General features: G+C 40.3%; 3 protein-coding genes across 6 annotated transcripts; 1 reads left to right on the plus strand and 2 right to left on the minus strand.

Moving 5' to 3' along the window:
- Positions 1 to 31: 31 nt before the first annotated feature.
- Positions 32 to 5,070, plus strand: ndufa13 (NADH:ubiquinone oxidoreductase subunit A13). Its single transcript, XM_089007834.1, has 5 exons — positions 32 to 173; positions 718 to 796; positions 879 to 950; positions 3,699 to 3,768; positions 4,859 to 5,070. Exons 1-5 carry the CDS (start codon positions 80 to 82, stop codon positions 4,976 to 4,978), a joined length of 435 nt encoding a protein of 144 aa, XP_088863960.1. The 5' UTR covers positions 32 to 79; the 3' UTR covers positions 4,979 to 5,070.
- Positions 5,071 to 6,103: 1,033 nt separating this feature from the next.
- cirbpa (cold inducible RNA binding protein a) lies at positions 6,104 to 14,482 on the minus strand. 4 transcript variants are annotated; one of them, XR_016116402.1, is made up of 8 exons: positions 14,333 to 14,482; positions 13,542 to 13,641; positions 13,016 to 13,122; positions 12,804 to 12,930; positions 12,582 to 12,729; positions 11,352 to 11,410; positions 8,823 to 8,933; positions 6,104 to 6,232 (listed from the first exon to the last, which is right to left on the minus strand). XR_016116402.1 is itself a non-coding variant. In XM_089007833.1 (7 exons), the coding sequence occupies exons 2-7, from the start codon at positions 13,639 to 13,641 to the stop codon at positions 10,222 to 10,224; spliced, it is 549 nt and encodes a 182-aa protein (XP_088863959.1). In that variant the 5' UTR covers positions 14,333 to 14,482; the 3' UTR covers positions 9,909 to 10,221. The 4 variants fall into 4 exon arrangements, 3 of the variants coding, with proteins under 3 accessions (XP_088863959.1, XP_088863957.1, XP_088863958.1); XM_089007833.1 differs by lacking the exons at positions 6,104 to 6,232; positions 8,823 to 8,933 and adding an exon at positions 9,909 to 10,229; XM_089007831.1 differs by lacking the exons at positions 6,104 to 6,232; positions 8,823 to 8,933 and adding an exon at positions 9,909 to 10,865.
- Positions 14,483 to 15,243: 761 nt separating this feature from the next.
- Positions 15,244 to 22,172, minus strand: LOC148891314 (midnolin-A-like). The gene is made up of 7 exons (XM_089009028.1): positions 21,772 to 22,172; positions 20,822 to 20,915; positions 20,693 to 20,752; positions 19,551 to 19,955; positions 18,509 to 18,599; positions 18,218 to 18,415; positions 15,244 to 17,007 (listed from the first exon to the last, which is right to left on the minus strand). The coding sequence occupies exons 1-7, from the start codon at positions 21,915 to 21,917 to the stop codon at positions 16,844 to 16,846; spliced, it is 1,158 nt and encodes a 385-aa protein (XP_088865154.1). The 5' UTR covers positions 21,918 to 22,172; the 3' UTR covers positions 15,244 to 16,843.
- Positions 22,173 to 22,841: the final 669 nt, after the last annotated feature.

The following is a 22,841-nucleotide window of genomic DNA, read 5'->3' on the forward strand; positions in this document are numbered from 1 at the left end:
TCGTATTTAGTCAAAGCGAAGAAGAATTGTTCAAGTGACGTCACCGTTTTGTTTTTTGCACCGTGGAGGCCCGGGCAAGATGGCGAGCTCCAAGGTGAAACAGGACATGCCTCCGCCTGGAGGTTATGCCACCTTCGACTACAAGAGAAATCTACCCAAAAGAGGACTTTCGGGTACATGGAACTTATCGAGTCTTGCTAAATCCACCACCGATTTTGTAGTTAGTGAGCACACAGGCTATTAATACTTAATGCGGCTCAATGCTAAAGCTAATACTAATAGTTTACGCCAATGGGATGAATGCAGACAACTGATATAAACACAATCGAAATACTTTGTTAGCATGAGAGTATTAAATAGTTTATTTCTGGCTGTCACCGTATTCCGATTGCATGGATACATGAACATAAAACGTTTTGGACAGATTGGATCATTTTTCACTGCACGTCATCACAGTGGTTGGAAATCACAAACCCAAGTTTCCCATCTCAAAACCCACCTATTTAAAATCGCATTTTCTGTGTAGCTCTTTCTCTTGTTTCTATTTATAATTATATTTTATTTATTGTATTCTATTTGTGATTGTATTTTATTTATTATAGTACCTATGCTTGTCTGACTGTAAAGTGGTCCTTGAGCGCATTGAAAGGTGCTTGAAATGAAATGTATTATTATTATTATTATAAGTAATTCGACTCACAAATCGTCATTCAACAGGTTATAGCATGTTTGGCATTGGCATCGGCCTTATGTTCTTCGGCTACTGGAGAATTTTCAAGTGGAACCGTGAGAGGAGGTAGGAACATCTGTGTTATTTGCTGGATTTTGAGGAAAACAGTCGGATGTGAATTCTGAATTATGTCTTTTGTGACCCACAGGCGCTTACAAATCGAGGAGCTGGAAGCCAGGATAGCGATAATGCCACTCATGCAAGCGGAGCAAGACCGCAGGTAAACGGAAATTGGAAAAAAAGGTGGACCAGTCACGATTCCCTTTAACATTTTGATTGTAGCGTCCAATTGCATCTGACTGCAGAACTGCATATCGGATGGAGCATATATGGATCTAGCGAAAACGTTTTAGTCCAAATTGCCATTTCGATTTACATTCTCGGTTAACAGAGGGGTTTAAAGTTGTTTCGGTGTGTTTTTAGCGACTGTGCTCATCAGTTGTGGTCAAACGATTTGGAAAAGCATACATTTCAAGTGGGGTGGGTGCAGTACCAGATCTTAACAACAGAGGGTGCAGTCCCTTGTGGTTGAAGGATGAATTATGTTTTCATCGTGTGTGTGCCATTTTTCTAGCATACATGTTAAGTTGCAGAAATCATAAATCGGGAGATTTTCGTACTCGCGACTCTGTGGTGCGTGTTAAAATACTGTGAGCGATGCAGTAAAAGCGAAGTGTAAATTAGAAGTAAATAAAACACAAAAATACTTTCATTGTTTATTTATACATTCCATTAGCATTAAAAATGTATTTTGTTTATTTACATTTTCTTTTGTTTCACCTTACAAATTAACTGTCTGTTTCGTGTCAATATTTACTTTATAAAGTGAGTATTGTGGTCAAAATCCAACCAACCAAATAGTGAGACTTGATAATAATAATAATAATAATAACACATTTCATTTTAAGCGCCTTTCAAAGCTCTCAAGGACACTTTACAGTCACAGACAAGCGTAGGTACTATAATAAATAAAATAAAATCACAAATAGAATACAATAAATAAAATACAGTTATAAATAGAAACAAGAGAAAGAGCTACACAGAAAATGTGATTCTAAATAGGTGGGTTTTGGGATGGGACATTTAAGTGTAGCCGTGAAGACCCCCAAAAAACGTGGTATTCTTCATATAGTGACCTCTAGTTGAATAGCTTGATCAAACAATAGTAAGGCATTTGTCATGCTTATTAATATACAACAACATGTAAAAGGTCCCCAAGTAGATATATTTTTTATTTACTTAGCATGATGCATACTTGATCTTGGTTTCACGCCCTGGTTCTTTCTACTATCTTTGTGACTGCTTTATTTTTCCCGTATATGATAGCTGTCCATGTTAAGCGCTTTGTTACAGCTTCGGCTGTTGTTAAAGCGCGAGAGAAATCAATACGTATTGTATTGATTGTCCAAGTTGCTATCATGCAGGTTTGTTGTCCGATTGAAGATGACGCTTGGATAGCTATCTATTACCTATCTAGCTAGCTGGCTAGCTATTTATTTCCTATCTATTATCTATTAGCTATCTAGCTAGCTGGCTAGCTATTTGAGTTACTTCCGTGTGTAGTGAACACTGGCGCGTCTGGCTGCCACTGCTCACCCACAGAAAAACGTAACCTGTACAATTCTCACATTGCTATCTAGCTAGCTGGTTATCTAGCTTGCTATCTATTAGCTAGCTAGCTTTCTATCAATTTGATTTACTTCCGGGTTGAGTGAACACCGGCGCGTGTGGCTACCTCTGCTCACCCACAGAAACACTTATCCTGTGACTATAAAGTGACCTTGAGAATTTTGAAAAGCGCTTATAAATGAAATGATTATGACAATCACATGACCTCATCTCATTTGTCCTCCCGGGTAGCCGAAGAACAGGTTGTACCACTTGATGCCATTGTAGCCACTACCTCACTTGCGAGTCAATAGGGTGTACGGCAAGAAAAAGAACTGACTTCATTCTTATTACCCCACAGGGCAGTTTGAAAGAAGGCAAAAACCGCATGATGCAAACAACAGATAATCTTCAACATGATTCTTTAAGGACAGTGTGACTATGATGTACAGTGATAGCTTGGCTTACGAACTTAATTGGTTCCCAGACAGAGTAAGGCGAAAAGTGTGTATCCCAAAAATTAATTTCCCATAGGAAACCATTAAAATAAGAATAATCCGTTCCCAGGTCCCCATAAAACATATTTTTCTACTTTATAATCCTTAAAAACTACACAGAATATACCTTATTTTACGTATAATAAATGTGCTATGTTATTATAATTAAAGAAATAAACTGTACTGTATAATAAAGTGGTTTTATTTACCTTTGTGATGGTCGTTGATGGCTTGATGGAATGGAGTGGCCGCTTTCATGAGCATTAAACACTTAATGAGGAACGTAGCCTTCTTCTTTCACCATCTTGAGGAATGATCCCCTGTAGGTGCTTTCTCTGTTATAATTTTATCTAGTTCCTCATCAATTGTGTTCTGTTAGCTGGGTTAATAGCTTTTCGCATCAAGTGTACAGATGGCTTGTGCGGGTTATTTGCCAACAATTTGTGGAGCCTGATTGACGGGATTTTTAACCTTGCAGTTTACACTCTGTCTTTTAACTATCAAGGTTGAGACGAGTCTAAATGTCAGTTTTCTCTCCATTTTTTCTGTCGTCTGCCTGTCTCTTTAATGTTTAAACCACCCCCCCTCACTGCTGCGTTCTTGACCAATCACGTGGCTTTAACCGAAGACTGGGGGCGGGGAATAGCGGACAAAAACAGTGGGCTGCCATTTTTTTTTTTGTTAGGAGAACGGGCTCGTTCACAAATGACATTGTGACACTCCGTGTGTATCCTGAAAAATAGTTTGCACGCCAAGGTAAAATTTTCATAAATTTAACGTTCGTAAACTGGAAAGTTCGTAAGCCAAGGTATCACTGTATATATTTTTTTTAATCTGTTTTAACTGTTTTCATTCTCTGACAGCAACTTGCGGATGTTGAGGGAAAATTTAGAAGAGGAGGCAATTGTCATGAAGGATGTTCCTGGATGGAAGGTAAAAAAAAAAAACAATGTTTGTCATTTATATGTGTATATATTGCTTAGCAGTGCTTTTTAACTGCTTGGATTTAAACAGTGCCTTTTGACATCCTAGATTTTTCAATGACAAAATTTTTAGTCTTTATTTATTTCGTCAAAAATTAGTCATTCGGGTGAAGTTAAAAAATTAACAGCAAAAATTGAGTAATGTGCGTACAATAAAAATTCCCTTGGAGGCGAAACGTGTGGTCGATGCATATTCAGCCAGTCATTAAAAGTGACAAGCAGTCATTAGCGCATGTTCAAAAAAATGAGCTGCTGCAGGCGACGGACGACTCGCGCTTAGACGTTCGCAACTTTGAGCTTGTCAACCAGGCATCACCCGCTCGGCCGCGCCCCCTTAAACACAAATACGACATTCTGTGCGGCAAAATTGGAACCACTTTTGACAGCGCAATGACTGACAAGTAATTGATGTTCAAATAATTACAATTCTCACATTGGGAAGCTTAACTGCCCGTCACGAATGTATTCGGGAATTGAAAATATGACGTAGAGCGCCATTCCTGGATTTATGTTTTTTTTTCATGCTTGGGTGCTGATAGAGCGCTGGCTATGGCCTCTGGCAATGTTTTTCTTTTCCACAAGGGATCTGAATTTCCCTTTTTTTTCCATGTTAGCGCTTTGTTCCCGCTTCAGTTGTTTAAGCGCTATATAAACCAATATGTATGTATTGTATTTTTTACACCTGCCCCAATTTCAAGCGCATATAACTCCGGACATATATAATTTAGGAATTATCTTTTTTTCTCATGAAAAAAAAAAAGAGTGTAAGGTTTCTTACGCTGCATTGAATATTTATGTAGTCCTAAAATTCTGTGGGTCCTGGAATTCAAGTGACAATGACAAAAACCCTGGCACTGGAGCGGACACATTTTTGCACATATGGAAGTGAATGAGTTCAGTCTAAATATTCCAAATTTGATAACATTTCTCCACAAATGCACTTTGTTTGATTACTGAGGTGCCATTTTGCTAAACTTTGAGCTGATGATTCTATCTCAGCTGAATGAATCAACGGAACAAATCGTGAAATCTTTCTCCAGGTGGGCGAGAGCGTCTTCCACACGGACCGCTGGGTGTCCCCCATGACGGAGGAGCTCTTCAACCTTAGGCCAAGGGAAGAGTTTTTACATAAGCGTTTTGGCTTCTTGTGGTATGTTTAAAATCATCCCACGTGGTCGACAGCACCGTGATGGAGGATCCTCTACTTTGTAAATGTTCAATATTAAACATGATTGTTTTTGTTCCAACTTCATGGAATTGTGTGTTTTGTGTGTGTGTGTGTGTGTAGAAACTAGTTTGATTTCAGGACTGAGCATTTTGATAAGCTCATATTTATTGTGTCGATAAGTTTACATTTCAGGCCAGGCAGGTTAAAGGACAACCAACGCCTCCGGACAAGTTGTGTCCATAATTTGTAAAATCACTTCTACTGAGCGTATTTTACAGAGATTCCACCGCATATAGCTATATTTTACGTTGTAAGACTCGCGCTGAATATTCAGGAAGTCTTGTTTTCAAGTTGGTGACGATGTCTGACGTGACGTCGCTAAAGGAACGCCCCTGACCGAGAAAGCGACACACAATGCATTTTGGGTACTTTGTTTGGTTTGAAAACTGTGTTGATGGCAAAACTTGAAGGAAAACACAAATAACGCGATGGTGAATCGTGTGTTGCACTAAGACTACTATTTGATACTAGTTGACACAAATTCCCAGCAGACAAATCAGAGCCTTTCCAACAGAGCTTGGGCGCCATTTTGTGCATTTTCTGCGACGCTACATTGGAGTCGACACCTCAAAATGAGACAGGACTTCTTTAATCGATTGCAAACATTCATGCTTTCCTCTTCAAAACTGTTTGAATCATATTCATAACTGGATGAGTGACAAGTAAGCATCTTCTCCAAATTTGAAGCCATTGTTTTGATTCTCGAGCAAGGAAATATGTCCTGGTGTGATGTCACGAACAAGGGGGCGGGACCTTCTGAAACTCGCCATTTTTGGGGTCATTTTGAAGTAGTTTTGGGACACTTGGTCATTTTTGCATTTGACTAAAAAATATCAGCCTGCGTGTTTTGGGTATTTTAGATGCTATAAAACGTTTTTCTGATGTCAGTTAGGAAACAAAAAAATCTGTCAATTTTAAAGTCGGTCAGCAAAGTTTTCAGGCAAATTTCACACTGGTAGATTTTCTACCCTGATGATCTAACAGTGCATAATTTAATCAGTTGACGAGATACATCAGGAATATTTCAAAAGTATGTAAATGAAATAATAGTCCAAAGTAAGCTTTACTCCATTTATTTCACAATTCCCAAAAAGAAAAACATTTCCCATAATATCACATTGTTTGTCATTACAATGACAGACACTGAGCCACACCTTATCAGCATCTCCGTAGCAACAAACTGGTCCTGAAAAAAAAGGAACACTATGTGAAAAAATGTTGACATTTAGTTTAGGCATTTGCTGGTATTTTAGATATACAAATTTAACATTGAAAACATGTACTTTCCCGTGTATAAGGCGCACCCAAAAGCCTTGCGCTTTATACACAGGCACGCCTTATAAAGTAATTTTGCGCCAGAACAACTGTTAGCAGCCACCGACTTCACCCTCCTGTAGAAATATTGCATAACGGCAGCCTCTACTCTAGTGCCTTATAATGTGGTATGCCTTATATTTGGAAAACTAATACAGTAAAGTCTCGTTATATCGATATTCTCGGGAGTCGGAAAAAAATATCGATATAACCGGACTGTCGATATATCTGATCCTGCGGCATCAGTTCGCTGACGAAGCCTCTTGGATAGGAGGCGAAACGTCCGAAACCTTCACTTTTGTACAGATGACGGCTGAAGAAACCTTCTCATCGATCCTGCGGCATGCAATTTTTCTCCTTGCGTTCATAGAAATAGTATCGTAATAAGCAGTACTATCGATATAACGAGACTTTACTGTATTTAGATATTAGGAAGACCTTTATTATTCATTGAAGGTGCCTTACAGTCTGATGCGCCTTTATGTATATGGGAAAAAGCTTGAAAATACACCTTTCATTGGGGGTGCGCCTGATAATCCGGTGCGCCTTACATATCGGAAATTACGGTAATTAGCTTTAAAATAATGACCTTAATCACATTTTGACAAAAAAAATACAACTTTCACAGTGCTAGTAGCCATAATTTCAAACAATTATTTCATATCATTTAGCCCTGAAATTAAATTTGGTTTGGACAATATATTTTTCAACAGGCTGGAAACCTGGAAATGTTTAAAAAGTTCTTTGAAAAAATAAACTAGTCAGTCAGTTGTTAGTCTTGAAAAAACAAAATTCTGTGTGATTTTCACTAAATGTGTTTTGTCATACGATTTTTGGAGTTCCGTATTTTCCGGTGTATAAGGCGCACTGGAGTATAAAGCACACCCCCAATTGAATGGTGTATTATCAAACTTTGCCCATGTATAAGGCACACTATAGGGTGCACCTTTAATGAATGAAAAATGTTTTCCAACTACAATATATAAATATAAAACCATTTTCTAAATATAAGGAGGAGACGGGCAACAGACGACGGACGCTTGCTAAACTAAAAGCTATGATGGACCACTCTGACAGCACTGGGCAGCTCCTTCAGCCAAAGACTGTTACACCCGCGCTGCAAAAAGGAGAGGTACCGCCGCTCGTTCCTACTGACTGCTGTCAGGTTTGTCAGTTCTCAATAATCACATGGAAAAAAACTGGACACTTGTACTGTAACTATAGATTGATGCAATACAGCTACATATCAATATACCTTTCTTGATACTTGCACTATGTAGTTTTTTTATGAAACGGTTTTGCACATTTACAGTATACATCTCAGTCTGCTAACATTTGTATTTTAATATGCTTAGAATATCTTGTTTTTCTATCCTTTCCCCCCTACCCCATCCCCTTTCAAATTGCTACTGTGGACTGCAAATTTCCCCATTGTGGGGCAAATAATGGTTTTCTGATTCGAATAAGGCATACCACATTATAAGGCGCTACAGTAAAGGCTATGGTTATGCACTCCCTCATTCTACAGGGGGAAACTGAGTCGGTGGCTGCTGACAAGGCCTCTTGTGGCTCAATATTACTTCCTTTAAAGGCCAACCGACGCCTCCTCTTGGGTAGTTCGGTCTGAAAACGTGTTGATGGCGAAATTAGAAGGAAAACATAAATAACACGATTGTGAATCGTTGTGTGTTGCACCAAGACTACTACAGTAAAGTCTCGTTATATCGATATCGGATATATCGATAGTCCCGGTTATATCGATATTTTTTCGGACTCCCTTGAATATCGATATAACGAGACTTTACTGTATTTGATACTAGTTGACACAAATTCCCAGCAGACAAATCAGCCCATTTCCAACGTAGCTTGGGCACCATCTTGTGCATTTTCTGGGACGCTACATTGGAGTCCCGACGCCTCAAAATGAGACGTAAGGACTTCTTTAATCGATTGCAAACATTTACGCTTTCCTCTTCAGAACTATTTGAATCATATTCATATGAGTAACAAGAAAGCATCTTCTCCAAATCTGAAGCCATTGTTTTGATTCTAGAGCAACGCAAGACGTCCTGGCGTGACGTCACGAACAAGGGGACGGGACCTTCTGAAACTCACCATTTTTGGGGTCATTTTGAAGTACTTTTGGGACACTTTAAGTCATTTTTATTGGTGTTTTGCATTTGACTAAAAATATTAGCCTGTGTGTTTTGGGTATTTTAGATGCTATAAAACGTTTTTCTGATGTCAGTTAGGAAACAAAAAAATGGTGTCGGTTGTCCTTTAAGCTAGGCTTTTGGGTGCGCCTTCCTTATACACCGGAAAATACAGTACCTTAACTTGAATTGTCTGTGTCCACACTCCATTTTCCCATTGCACACTAATCATTTCTGGCACATCCCTCAGAAAAAAAATGTCTACCAGGAAAACTAGCATCAGTTTCAAAATAAAAAAAGACGACATACCCCGTCACCCCGCGCGGTCGTTCTTACACGCCAACTGCTAGGCGCCCACCACATCAAGGTTGAAACTCTTTCGGCGGCGACATCCAGGAAAAGACCAATCGTCAGTTCAACCTGGAGAAAAGGAACAAGTGTCAAATGTGTGCACCCACGACGATTCGACCAGAATACATACAGAAAAATATATATATTTAAAGTAAAATAAAATCCATCGGCATGCAACACTATTCATGGGTTTGAAACTCACCACTTAAAATATTCAAGGCATAAAAAGTTCCTTTTTTTTGGTGGGAGAGGATGTTGTGGTGGGTCGTTACAAGGGCAAATCAGAGGACTAATGCAGTGAACTGAAGTGGACAAGTCGGTACAATCCATGACTCAAAGAGGCCAGTGCTTATTTTTTTTTCACTCGTTTTTTGTGAACTGATGGGAATATGACATTCCAGGAGCAACTCCTCAGGTAGTCCAAAAAAAAATAAAAAAAATTCGGAGCAAAGGCTTTAGCGGCCATGTCATGTTTGTTTGTTGGACGGCTTGCGAGGCAAAGACGACTTTAGATTAAAAAAAAAAGAGCGACTGAACTTTGAGGGCATTCATGGAAACAATGACAACTGAGTTGGAAGGATGTGAGCAAAGCAAAAGGAGATTTTTTTACCTCACGTGCATTGGCCTACTCTCTGTCCACATATGACCTAGGCAAGAGAGCAGCTTTCATCTCTGAGCAGCACTTGTTGGTAGGCGCAACGCTTCACACTCTCCAAGGACTTGTCGGATTTGGAAGTAGCTGACCTCTTGGATGTAATCAAGCATTAACATGACCAAAAAAAAAAAAAAACCAGCTAAATGTTCCCAGTAGCAACGATGACGCTTCCCCAAAGTAGGTTGAAAGCTCGCTAATGTTAAGCTAGTAGTCACAATTGTTGTCAGCAAAGGTTCAAGTTTGGGAAGCGGGCGGGCGGGCAAACAGGCAGCAGTCTTTGTTTGATGGCGTTCATATTTTAACATCCCTACTAAATTCCACTAATGAGAACAAAATTTGACTGGAATCCCTCCCCATGCGCGACACTTTTTGAGGCAAGAATCCAAAAGAACATTTTCCACAATCTGTTTAATGGGCTCCGTGAAGCCGAGCTGACAAAAAAAAAAAAGAAATAAAAATAATAACCCATACAAAGAACATAAAGTACAAATCTGTTCCCGATTGCGATTTTTTTAACTTTTTTTTTTTGAAACGGAGTTACATTTTGACAAGATTAGTCCAATTCACAGCACATTTATGTTGTTTTTTTCCTTCTTTTCTTTTAAATGCAGATGTTGAGCAGAGCACAGAAGATACCTTTGGACAGACTGCAATGCTGCAATTTGCAACTTCATGAACAGCCGGCCCCTTCGGATTTGTAGTTCACCAGTCTGAAAGGAATTGACGCTTTTTTTGGGAAATTGAACATACAGGAGGCGCCAACTAACCTAAACGGTTTAGTTGAAAGACGATTTTTAGGCTGTAAAAAAAATGGCGACACTATCCCCTTCAGTCAGTCTGGTCAAATTGATATCTTTCTTCAGAGTTTAAAAAAAAAAAAAAACAATGACTGGAGGCTGATCGTCGGAACCTCAGAAAGACACAAATGAGCCCCACCCAAAGTGCAAAATAAAATAAAAAAATATTGGAAAGCTTTGGAGAAAGTATAAATGGAAAAGAAAACAAAAAGCAGCCATGATCTCGTCTGACCCCCCCCCCCCAAATTGAGGGTTTACATGGCATTGACCCACTCCTAAGTTAACATCGTCGGGAAAAGATTTGTGGTGCCCCCACCGTTAACTGAAATTGTTGCGAAACACGTTTTTTTTGCTCTCTCCTCCTTGCTTTTAAAAAGACCAAAATACTCATGGCTACATTCTTTTTTTTAAGATGCCTTTGTTACTACAACAGAACTACAAAACTAAGGTCAGCAATAACATGGACGGGTTTTCTTGAGGAGCGCATCTTTGAAATACAGCCAGCCAAGTGATGATCTTGAATCAGGGAGACGGTTTAGTCGTTTTCAGCTGAGGATAAGAAGTGGGCACACAGGTAAAGACACTGAAGTTCCTTGACAACATCCCCCACAATCCAGAAGAGCCCTCCCACATTTTAGTTTGCACAAAGGGGGGCCCCCCTCCCCACCCATTTTGCCCCTCCCCCGTCAATTTCACTTGAGAGCCAGGCAACTCCTATTTTATCGTGCGCCAGCCTTATTTGCAAACCGGGGCGATGCGGATAGCAACATTTGGTCACCGACCCCCCAAAAAAACGACACAACAACTCAGCATCGAGCAGCAAAGCAGACACGTGTGATATGCTGGGGCTGTGTGTGAGTTCGCGAAACAATTGACTCTTTTGGATCAGGGATAATTGTTACGCCAAGAGAGGTATAGACAAACAAAAAAAAAAAAAAAACAGGAAGGGACTGGGCGAACCTCAAATTGGACAGTGTCGTGTGATAACAGCCCCAACATAAATATATTCAGCATGAAATCAGAATCAATGCCTACCATAGTCGTATCCATCGCGGTAAGAGCTTGAACGGTCGCCGCCATAGCCGCCTTGACCCCTGGAAGAAATGCAAATATTAGCGTCAAAGAAACTTATACAACAGGGCAAGTTGTTTGCATAATTTGTAAAATCACTTCAAATGACTTCTACTGAGCGTATTTTACAAAGATTTCACCGCATATAGCTATATTTTACGTTTTAAGACTCGCGCTGAATATTCAGGAACTCTCGTTTTCGAGTTGATGATGTGCCTGACGTGACGTCACGTCTGGAACGCCCCTCATCGGGAAAGTGACACACAATACATTTTGGGTACGTTGTTTGGTCTGAAAACTTCGTGTTGATGGTGAAATTAGAAGGAAAACACATAAATAACGCGATGGTGAATTGTTGTGTGTTGTACCATGACTACTATTTGATACTAGTTGACAAATTCCCAGCAGACAAATCAGCCCATTTCCAACAGAGCTTGGGCGCCATCTTGTGCATTTTCTGGGACGCTACATTGGAGTCTTGATGGCTCGAATTGAAAATGGAGGACTCCTTTAATCGATTGCAAACATTTATGCTTTCCTCTTTCGAACTATTCGAATCATATTCATAACTGGATGAGTAACAAGAAAGCATCTTCTCCGAATCTGAAGCCAGTTTTGATTCTAGAGCAAGCAAGCTAAGACGTCCTGGCGTGACGTCACGAACAAGGGGGCAGCACCTTCTGAAACTCACCACTTCTGAGGTCATTTTGAAGTAGCATTTGACAAAAAAATATCAGCCTGCGTGTTTTGGGTATTTTAGATGCTATAAAACGTTTTTGTGATGTCAGTTAGGAAACAAAAAATGGTGTTGGTTGTCCTTTAAGGTACAACTCTACCTGTCAACCTGCGAGACTAACACCTCAATGTTTCCTTACTGACTAAAAAAAATAATATATGTGCGTGTGTAATTGTGTATCATTGCACAATTTTATGAACAAATTTAACATGTGAACAGGAATACTTTTACCAAGTTACAACATATTTCTATATCAATCAATAATCAAGTATGTTCTTTAATTTAAAACAGATTCTTATTTTAGAGACACTGTCTGTAAAATAAGAATCTGTTTTAAATTAGATATCAAGTAGACAGGATGAACTTAATACAACAAGTATGTTATTTGTTGTAGAGCAGTGCGGCTTTTTTTTTTTTTTTTTGCTGTGGACAAATGATATATATATGTGTAGACCCACCTATTGTCCCTGTAGCCGCCGCCGCCAGAGTAGCCGCCGCCGCCAGAGTAGCCGCCAGTCCTGTTAAAGCTCCTGTCTCCGCCTCCAAAGCCCCTGTCACTGTAACCCCTGTCGCCACCGCCATAACTCCGGTCTCCATTGTAACCACCTTAAAAGAGACACAAATTTAAATCGCTTTAAAATATTTCCCGAATACAAGGGAGTTTAGAATAATAAGCGCACCTCTACCTCTGGAACTCCCAAAACGGCCTCCGCCGGTCCCACGTGACCCACCGGAGCTGAATCCCCCTCTGGAGCGACCACCGCCCTTCCCGGCTTCATCCACACGAATAGAACGGCCATCCAGAGTCTAAGTACAACATTTTGGCTGGTTTATGGGACCATCCATCTTTGAGTGTGTAATATTTGAATGTGATATCCCGAGTGCGCTTTACCTTTCCGTTCATGGCCTCCAACGCATCTTTGGCATCGTCCACATTTTCGTATTTCACAAAACCAAAACCACGAGACCTTCCTGTCTCTTTGTCTCTGATCACATCCACTGATGGGGGAACAAGCAAACAAAAATACATTAGAGGACTACTTCCAGCAGCCTTTCTTTGTTAAGAATGTGATTTCTCTGGAAATTATGTGAATCCAAGAGCCAATAAGCTGAAGTCAAATCAGTTATGTTGTAAAAAGCATTCTGAAGGAGTAACAACGTTGAAAATATAGGCGTTTGAGGAAAACCTGAACATTTATAAATGAGAAAACCGCCAAGGAAATGTAGAAGGCAACATATATTTTAGGACCTTAAGGATACGAGTCTGAATATGGGGATTAAAAAATGTGAATGTATTGATGGCTTCGTAAACGAGGAGTTGTCCATTGAGTGTCTCATATTTTATCACGTGAAACTCCATTAAATTGCAATAGAAACAATGACGACGTTATTTGTGAAAATTGATACGATAAACGTACCTTTTTCGATGGTTCCATATTTGCCGAAGGCCGACGCCAAGGAGTCCTCGGTCGTGGTGAAGTTCAAACCTCCAACGAATAACTTTCCCTCGTCCGACATCTTTAACGGAGGAATGGGGAACGGATTGGAGAAAACGTTGTAACGGGTTCGACCAAAACGGTTTTCGAACGACGTCATTGCGTACTGCGCCACGCCGAGAGGTTAAAAGAGAATATCCATTCAGAAATAGCCCGATTAAAAAAACTACAACCGTGGTCTGTTTGAGTAATCGAGCGAGGTCAGGTTGTTGGTTTAATAACCCAAACCTGTAGCGAATTCAACCGATTAATGGAAATGGAGCTCCAAGGCCTCCAGGCCGCAAACGTGGTCAGTTGTGTTAGCCTGATGCTAACTCGGGTTAGCATTTTTCCTGTCTTCTGGCGCCATTTTAAGTGCAGACGTCCCTCTGCCCGCTTTGTTTCACAAAATTCCCATCACGACCAGATTAGCATCAAATACAGCGACCCGGACCACGTTCATAACTCAACGCACAACACGCATCGAACATATTATATTTATAAATGTATATATTCAAAGATAATCAAAAACTAACACATTCGCCAAATATATATATATATTCGTTTGCCCCGCCGAGATAAAAACCCCAAATCAAAGCATTGCATAAACGTCTTTAAATAACTAAGAACAAAAGCACCATAAAAACCCGTTCTGAACGGTACATGCGTTTGATTTTATAGGATTATCGCTGATTAAAAAGACAGCTGTACATTAAAGAAACACGAGTAATTACCTTTCGGAGGATAAAGACTTCACAAAGAGTTGTTGGGAGCTGCGGAGGGAATGAGGGCGGTAAGAGACTGTGCAAGTGTTTTACTGTGGTGGAGCTCTCCGTGGACCGCTAGGACCAATTGGGGCGGATCACGTGATTCACCAACTCGTCGACTTCTCTGTAGCCTTTACTCGCCAAAGATCGCCTCTGCCATCTCTTTTATATCGTGATGTATATATATATTTTTAAATGTAAAAGAAAAACTAAGGAAGGAGGCTAACAACAATCAGTTGTGTCGCTGGTTTGGAAAAAAACCCATGAAAAAAAATCGCCATGACGTTGCTTTGTGGGGCACAATACGCAATTGTGATGTTTTCCCTGAAACGCAGCATTATAAATTCCGACGAAATATCCTTATTACGTAGTTTCCGATTATTTTGCGCAATTATGTGTATATCCTGGTTGATCTTCGTGGTAACATAATCTCAAAAGAACAAAGACGAACACTATTTTTTAATAGACACTATTTTTTAATAAGTTCTCTCTTTATATTCACCCCATGGAAATGCTTCAAGCGTCTAACGTGTGTTCATATTGTTAATGTTGTGTGTTTTTAGAAAACCATTTCGCATAAATCGAAAGGAATCCCAAGGCGGGCGTTTATGTCACGTGACTGCAGGTCATAACGGTCCACGGAGACAGTCTGTCGAGGGCGTTCTTGACCAAATGTGACGGAAGTGAGGTAAACGGCTCTAAAATGGTTGCTTCCCTTTGACAGCGCCGACTAAAGGAACTCGTGGTATAATCATAATAAAAACAAAACGCTAGGGGAAATAATAAAAAAATAACCACAATACAGTTTATTTCTAAGCACCTTTCAAAACTCTCAAGGACACATTACAGTCACGGAATAAGTTTTTTTTTGTCGGCAGCCAATCGCGGCAGCGTTCATTCACCCGAAAGTATCACAAAAACACACCATTATTGCTCAAGGGGGTTATGTTTTTTGTGTGGGAATTTTAAAAAGAGGAAATAAATCATTTTAAAAGTTGTTTCTTTAGATGGACAATGAAAAGTTTGTGGCGTCACACGTTTGTATGATTTTGAAGTGCACCTTTCTACCCTTTCATGTCTTTCAATTCCTTGAGCTCCTTGATGTGCGTCTCACCCTGACGCACACGCTTGAAAACGGTATAGAAGGAGCTGTCGCGGGACAGAGAGATTGGGCGAACCACGGGGCAGAATCACCTCAGACTCATCTCGGACTCACAGCCTCAAAGAGACTTGCAAAGACCCGCACAGGCACGCCCGGCTTATGCCGGGCGTCGGACGGACTTCACGGCACGACTTGCTCGACTGCACGCCACGATCAAGCTCTGCGCGTCACCTGCCTGGGAGATCTCACAATGAAAAGTTTACAGTACATTTGGACATCATCAGTGAAAATGCTTGCGAATGTTAAAATGTGCCAGAGAAGGAAACAAAGATTATATTGCACACTGCAATGTGTTTTCGACAACACCAGTACACACTGATCATAAAGTATTTAATAATCAAGTCGAGCAACATTTTATGACACTACTGACAAGCCCTGCTTTCCATTGTTGCTAGTCTGCTAAATTAAATTCACTAATTTTATGATACACTGCAGCACACCTTAACGAGCACAAACATTTGAGAAAACGAATGGATGGAATTGAGACTTTTTATGGTGAATCACGGTATTTAATGACATTGGCTACAAGAGTTCAATTTCAGCAACATGGTTGACGCAAGAAAACGTGTGTGCATTGTGCTATCGTGTCGCTATTGAGCAGATGCTTGCATAGACATTATACTCTACGTTTTCACGATACAATCACATTTTATGTTGTTTCAGTTCACAGTGAGATGCGTTTGAAACCATGCTAGGGATCACTGTAATGTAAACATTGCCACCTACTGGCCTTTCAGAATAAACAGGTAACATCCGATTTACTACCGGATCGATTTACAAGCACGACCCCAAGACCCTATTTTTAAAATTGTAATTCTACGCCTGGCACCGCAACACGCTAGAAGACTGGCAACGCGTACAAAAATTTTGGCCAGCCAGCCAGCATCTCACTCGCACAGCAATCGACTGCGTGATGGCACCAGAAGGGGGAGTTTGCGAGTCATTTAGCCTCTGAGTCTCTATTCAACGTTTTGAATGGATTTTTATTTACAACCATTTTGACTTAGGACCGTTTGTTTGGAACGGAACTCGGCCGTAAATCGGATGTTACCTGTATTTCATAATCAAGTCCTAAAAGCAGGAAAAAAATAAAGCATTAACTTGACACTTTTTTTAACGTAATTGTATTGTGGGTAACAAGAGTCATGTGTTCTTTTCAATTACATGAAATTACAAGATACATTGGACTAAAATAACCCAAATTGTGTATGGGTGTTCCCCCCCCCCCCATATTTCAACAAACAGCAGCATGTGCACAAGTGATACCGCCCATGATCACTTCCAAGTCCACTCCGCTGGCCCGCCGCCATTGATCATCAGGGCCGATGGTGACGCTGATACGGGTGAGCCGATTTTGACAAGTGGGAACTTCTGCGAGCTTGCCTGTGATGACGTTGCTGGTCCATCAAAGATTTGACGCGCTTTAACTTGCAGTGCAATGTCTGATTATCTTCTGACTTGGTGTGGAATTCGCGAGGCTCTTCAGCAGCGGATAAGAAGAAGAAAAGGTGATTCAATTTAATGTCTATTGGCTTCCTATGCTGGTTTTTAAACAGCGACCCTTGGTGACAAACGTGATTGTAATATTTGCTTTGTGACATTGTCCTGAATTGAACTTGCAATCATTGTAGATTGCAAATTTCCCCATTGTGGGATTAACTCATTCCCTGCCAGATGTGGAAAAATGTGTCCACTGCAGTGCCATGGTTTTGTCATTGTCACTTGATGATAATAATAATAATAATAATAATAATAATAATAATAATAATAATAATAATTACATTTCACTTTACAGCCACACACGCTAAGGTTCACTCAACCCAGAAGTAACTCAGATAGATAGAAAGCTAGCTAGCTAATATATAGCTAATAGATAGCCAGATAGCAAGATAGCCATATAGGTAATAGAAAGCTAGCTACATCTAATGCTGCTCTAAAATGAGCCAACGCCCTTGAATTCCAGGACCCACAGAATATTGAGTTTCAGGACTACATAAACATTCAATGCAGGCTTTGAAACCTTAGACTCTCTTCTTTCATCAGAAAAAGAGTGAATTCTTAAATTATATGAATCTGGAGTTGATGATCTTGAAATGAGGGTGGCTGTCCAATATACAATACAATACATATTGGTTTATATAGCGCATTAACAACAGCTGAAGCTGGAACAAAATGCTAGCTTTTTGTCCATTTGAGTTACTTCCGGGTTGAGTGAACGCTGGCGCGTATGGCTGCCGCTGCTCACCCACATAAAAAAACGTATCCTGTGACTGTAAAGTGACCTCAAGAGTTTTGAAAAGCGCTTATAAATGTAATTGATAAAGAATATATCTCTAACAGTAATGTATTATTATATTATAACTTGGAACAAAGGGAAATGCTGCCCCCTTGTGGAAAATAAAAAAAAATGCCAGAGACCATGGCCAGCGCTTCATCGGCACCCTAGCATGAAAAAACAAAACCCGAACAAATTCGGGAATGGTGCTATACGTCATATTTTTAATTCCTGAATAAATTAGTGAACGGCAGTGAATGAGTTAAAGGCTTTCTGATTTTGATTGTACTTCCAAGCCACTTCTCTTGTTCTGAGCTTACTCAATCATTTCTAATAACAAATACAAGACAAATATACACGTCACGTAAAGAAAAGTCTGAAAGTTTCTGTCGTAAAAAAACGTGACTGAGCTTACCAAGGTCCTCACTGATTGGCTCGACATTTTGTTTGCAGCGGTGCCCCTGAACCGCAGGGTCCGAAGCAGGACAAAGGGATGTCAGAGCGCCTTGGTGTTGTGAGGCAGCTCTGAGGAGGTCATTGAGGATCTGCAGAATAACGCCGATGCCGCGGCGACGATCGCTAACGGCGCTGTGACTGCAAGGCGCCAGAGTGCCTGGTGAGAGGGGTGGGGCAATAGATCACATGACATTAAGATATTCGCTGTCATGTGATTTTTGTGACCAATTCGTCATCTACCAGGACTCACCAGAGAAAGTTCCGGAGAAAACCCCTTGAGAGTGACTCACAAAACTTTCGATGACTGCACCTGGTTGCTTGCTCGATGTAGCGGGGGATGACTGAAAAGATTGTAAAATAAATAAATAAATAATAATAATAACAATAATAATCCAGTGATACCTTGGTTTACAAACTTAATTGGTTCCCAAACAGAGTGTGTAAGGCGAAAAGTGTGTATCCCAAAAATTAGTTTCCCATAGGAAACCATTAAAATGAGAATAATCCATTCCCAGGTCCTCATAAAGCATAATTTTCTACTTTCTAATTTTCTAAGCCTTAAAACGACACAAAAAATACCTTATTTTATGCATAATAAATGTGGTATGGTATTATAATGAAAGAAATAAACTGTACTGTCTAATAAAATCGTTTTATTTACCTTTGTGATGGTCGTTGATGGCTTGATGGAATGGAGTGGCCGTTTTCATCAGCATTAAACACTTGATGAGGAACGTAACCTTCTTCTTTCACCATCTTGAGGAATGATCCCTTGTAGGTGCTTTCTCTTTGATAATTTTATCTAGTTCCTCATCAATTGTGTTCTGTTTAGCTGGGTTGATAGCTTTTTGCATCAAGTGTACAGATGGCTTGTGCGGGTTGTTTGTGGAGCCTGATTGATGGGATATTTTAACCTTGCACTCTACACTCTTCCTTTGAACTATCAAAGTTGGACTCTCTCACTGTCGTCTGCCTGTCTCTTTAATGTTTAAACCGCCCCCCTTCACTGCTGCGTTCTTGACCAATCAAAAAGACTGGGGGCAGGGAATAGAGAATAAAAACAGTCTGCTGCCATTTTGTTGTTAGGACTGGCTTGTTCGCGAACGACACATCACTCATTGAGGCAGCCCCGTGTACGAAAAAAGTTTGTATGCCAAGGTAAAATGTTCATAAATTTAACATTCGTAAACCGAAAAGTTCGTAAGCCAACGGTTTCGTAAACCGAGGTATCACTGTAATAATAAAAGACTAGATTATAAAGCATGTCTTTTATCCAATCCAACATGGCTGACCTCTCTAAAGGTAGAGGCTGGTAACGGACTCTGAGGTGCCATCATGGAATCATTGAAACCAACAGTCGTCGTTACAGGAAGCGGACAAGCGGAGTGCGAAGAAGGTGTTAAAAGAGTGCCGGGACGGCAGTCCATAGAAGGAACAACTTGGTCAGATTGCAGAGCGGCGTGTGTGATTGAGGGCGAAGAAGATGGCGACGTGGTGGTTGTGTCATTGGGGGAGAAGCTCAAAGCAGATTGGCCCATGTTGACCTTTGGGGGTGGACCTCGAATCACAGCTGAAGTTTTGTCCAGCTTTAACTTAGCCACATCCTGAGCAGACAGCTGCAGCTGCACGTGCATTGTGTGGACGCCCAATGCCAGTTTAATGGCCAAAGGTGAACGCCCGGACAGGAAATCACTGATCTGTGTAAAGTGTAAAGTTAGAAAAAGTGTTCATTACATGACTAAAATGACATTCACAATTTTTGGCCACAAAAATCAAAGAGGAGACTGCTGAGCGGCCGTCAGCACCGTTTTTGATTGGGGCGAAATGTTGGTGCCATTTGACTGCTGGACAGCCCAGTGATTGTGCTTTTTTTTTTTTTTTTGCGCCGCTGATGCGTCTGTGGAACTGTCGCGGCTCGGAATTGAAGCGAATTTACTTGAGACAATCTGTTTTCGTCAATGGATGCTACAGCTTTGTGTTTTCTTTCAACATTTAGCTTATAGTAGTCATGCACATTCCACCATGACGTCCCTGATCCACTGGTGAAAAGGATGCTTTGATCCTCTCCTCTTTCATCGAGAACTGCTTCATACAACAAAGGGTGCAGAAAAGTGCTTAGGATTGAATGACTGTGTGTCTTTTGTGTTGTGTCACATTATTTGTCGTTTAGTTTTTTTTCTCGACTTCAAGATGGCGCCGTGAGTGTGGCTGCCTTTACAGCAGGTCCTGTATTTTTTTTCTACTTCTTCCTTTCCTTTCCATCTTACTTTCATCACTTTGCTGCTGTGAAATGTCAATTTCTCCAGTGCGAGACTAATAAAAGCTAATCCAATCCAATTTTGTCGTACAGTAGTAGCCTCTTTATTTAGGATACTAAATAAAGGGACATGAAAACAGTCGTTGAGATTCACGACAGTAAAATCAACACTTTTACCTCACTTTCCGTTAATCTCTCCAAAACTTCCACCATCCTCTCAACTGTGGCACTAGAAAACTGTGGAGGAAAATGATGAATAAATATGAAGTGTCACCAAAAATGTGTGGTCGTGTATTTGAAACTTACAAATAAACCAGCTTTGACTACCCCGGGAACTTGTAAAGTCAGTCTGCTGCCATCTGCTACACCCTGTTCCACGAGTGTGCCAGCAGTCAATTGCCTATCACAATGCAAGAGGAGAGACTATTTTTAATATCGAGGGGACAACGTTATTCACGGTCTGTGCACAAGTAGTAGTACAGATACTTGTGTTAGCAAAAAAAAAGCATCTGAGAAAAGTCTAAGTATTAAGTGAAACGGTCCTCATCCCTCCACTATTTACTGAAAAAACTATCTATTAGCTATCTAGCTAGCTACCTAATAGCTAGGTAGCTGTTAGCTATCTAGCAATCTATCTTTTAGCAATGTCCTTGAGAGTTTTGAAAGGCACTTATAAATACAATATATTATTATTAGCTATCTATTAGTTAAATAGCTAGCTTTCTATCTATTTGATAGCGCTTTGTTCCAGCTTCAGCTGTTGTTAAAGCCCTATATGAACTAATATTTATGTAATGTATTGTATTTTGAACAGCCACCTTCATATCAAGCTCATATAACTCCAGACCCATGTAATTTAGGAATTAACGTTTTTTTCTGATGGAAGAAGTGATTCTAAGGTTTTTTTACGCTACAAAAAAATGTTTATGTAGTCTTAAAATTTAATATTCTGTGGGTGCTGGAATTCGAGTGATAATGATAAAAACCCTGGCACTGCAGTATACACGTTTTTTCACGTCTGACAGTGAATGAGTTAAGGTGAGTTCAGGAGCTCCCTTTCGAAAAAAAAACATGCATTTTCTGCCATCTTGTGGCTTGTAATGGACCATTTTTTGACACCATCTTTGTACTTGATTGGGAAAATAACATTCGAAAAAAGACTAACTTTACGTACACATTAAAAACTGCTGAAATACTCCAATATTTTGGATTTCGTTACTTTTCACAACGGGAATAAGAAAGCGTCGCAGGCTTACTTGTCTTGGTGCATCACGATGATTTTGTCCGTGTGCACATTAAGTTGACGAGAGAGCCGCGTCCTCAACCCATCCAGAGTCTCCCGTCTGGATACAACCAGCTCCAACTGGCCACCGATGGAACTGGGGCCGACGATCAGACGCATTTTGGAGCCGCTGCGAATCCAAGAAACGACCAACGCCCCCTTATAAAATACACAATCAGGGCAAGGAATGCAACTGAAATAGCCCGTTTAAAAAAACAGACAGCCCTATGTGACGTAAATCAGTAGATCACTCTTCAAAATGTTCGGCGACTACGCTTTCAGATGTAAAGTCAACGAACCGTGAAAGCACAAAAGGGCGAAGCTGAAGCTAGCACGTGAGTCGTCCTAACTAGTCGCGCTACAACCGTTTTAGTAAAACAGAAGACTGTCTTGCTAAGCCCCGCCTATCTAAAACTCACAGCCAATCAAAAAAAACGCGTCGTCCAAGACAAACTGCTTCTTTCGAGATCGTACCGCCCACTTTAGTCCCTCAGGTCGTCATTAGGTAAAACGCTTCTTTACAATAATAACCCACCCTGACTCCAAATTGGAAAAGAATAAAAACTAGTAGGCCAAAGCGATGCATCACAGTGTATGGTTATCTTTGTTTCTTGTCATGTTCAAAAGTGGATCTTGACATAAGCATTGGAGAATTAAAACAGGCCTATTATATCGCAGCAATGCTAATTAGCTCAACGTGGTAACGCATATAAATTGAAATATGTGAACCTTGGCTAATAGATGCCCTTATAAACAATTCCCGTATCAAATTAGTCATACGCCGTACATTATTCGAAATAATTTAAAAAAACACGTTCGGAAATGGTTACTGCGCATGCGCACATTATGCTTCTGTCAATGACCGTACGCAGCGAAGAAAAAAATACGATTGAGGATTACTTTTGCTGCTTTGCCGTGACGATCGGCGTCAGCATTGTCGTTGGCTACGAGCAGTAGAAACGTATTAAATAGGGGGGAAACATAAATTGACATGTATGAGTCACACATCACATCAGTTGGTGCAAACCGTAAAATAATAACATA

Source organism: Hippocampus bargibanti, linkage group LG11 (genome assembly GCF_051943395.1).
Source record: "Hippocampus bargibanti isolate YZ-2025 linkage group LG11, ASM5194339v1, whole genome shotgun sequence".
Classification (NCBI taxonomy): Eukaryota; Metazoa; Chordata; class Actinopteri; order Syngnathiformes; family Syngnathidae; genus Hippocampus; species Hippocampus bargibanti.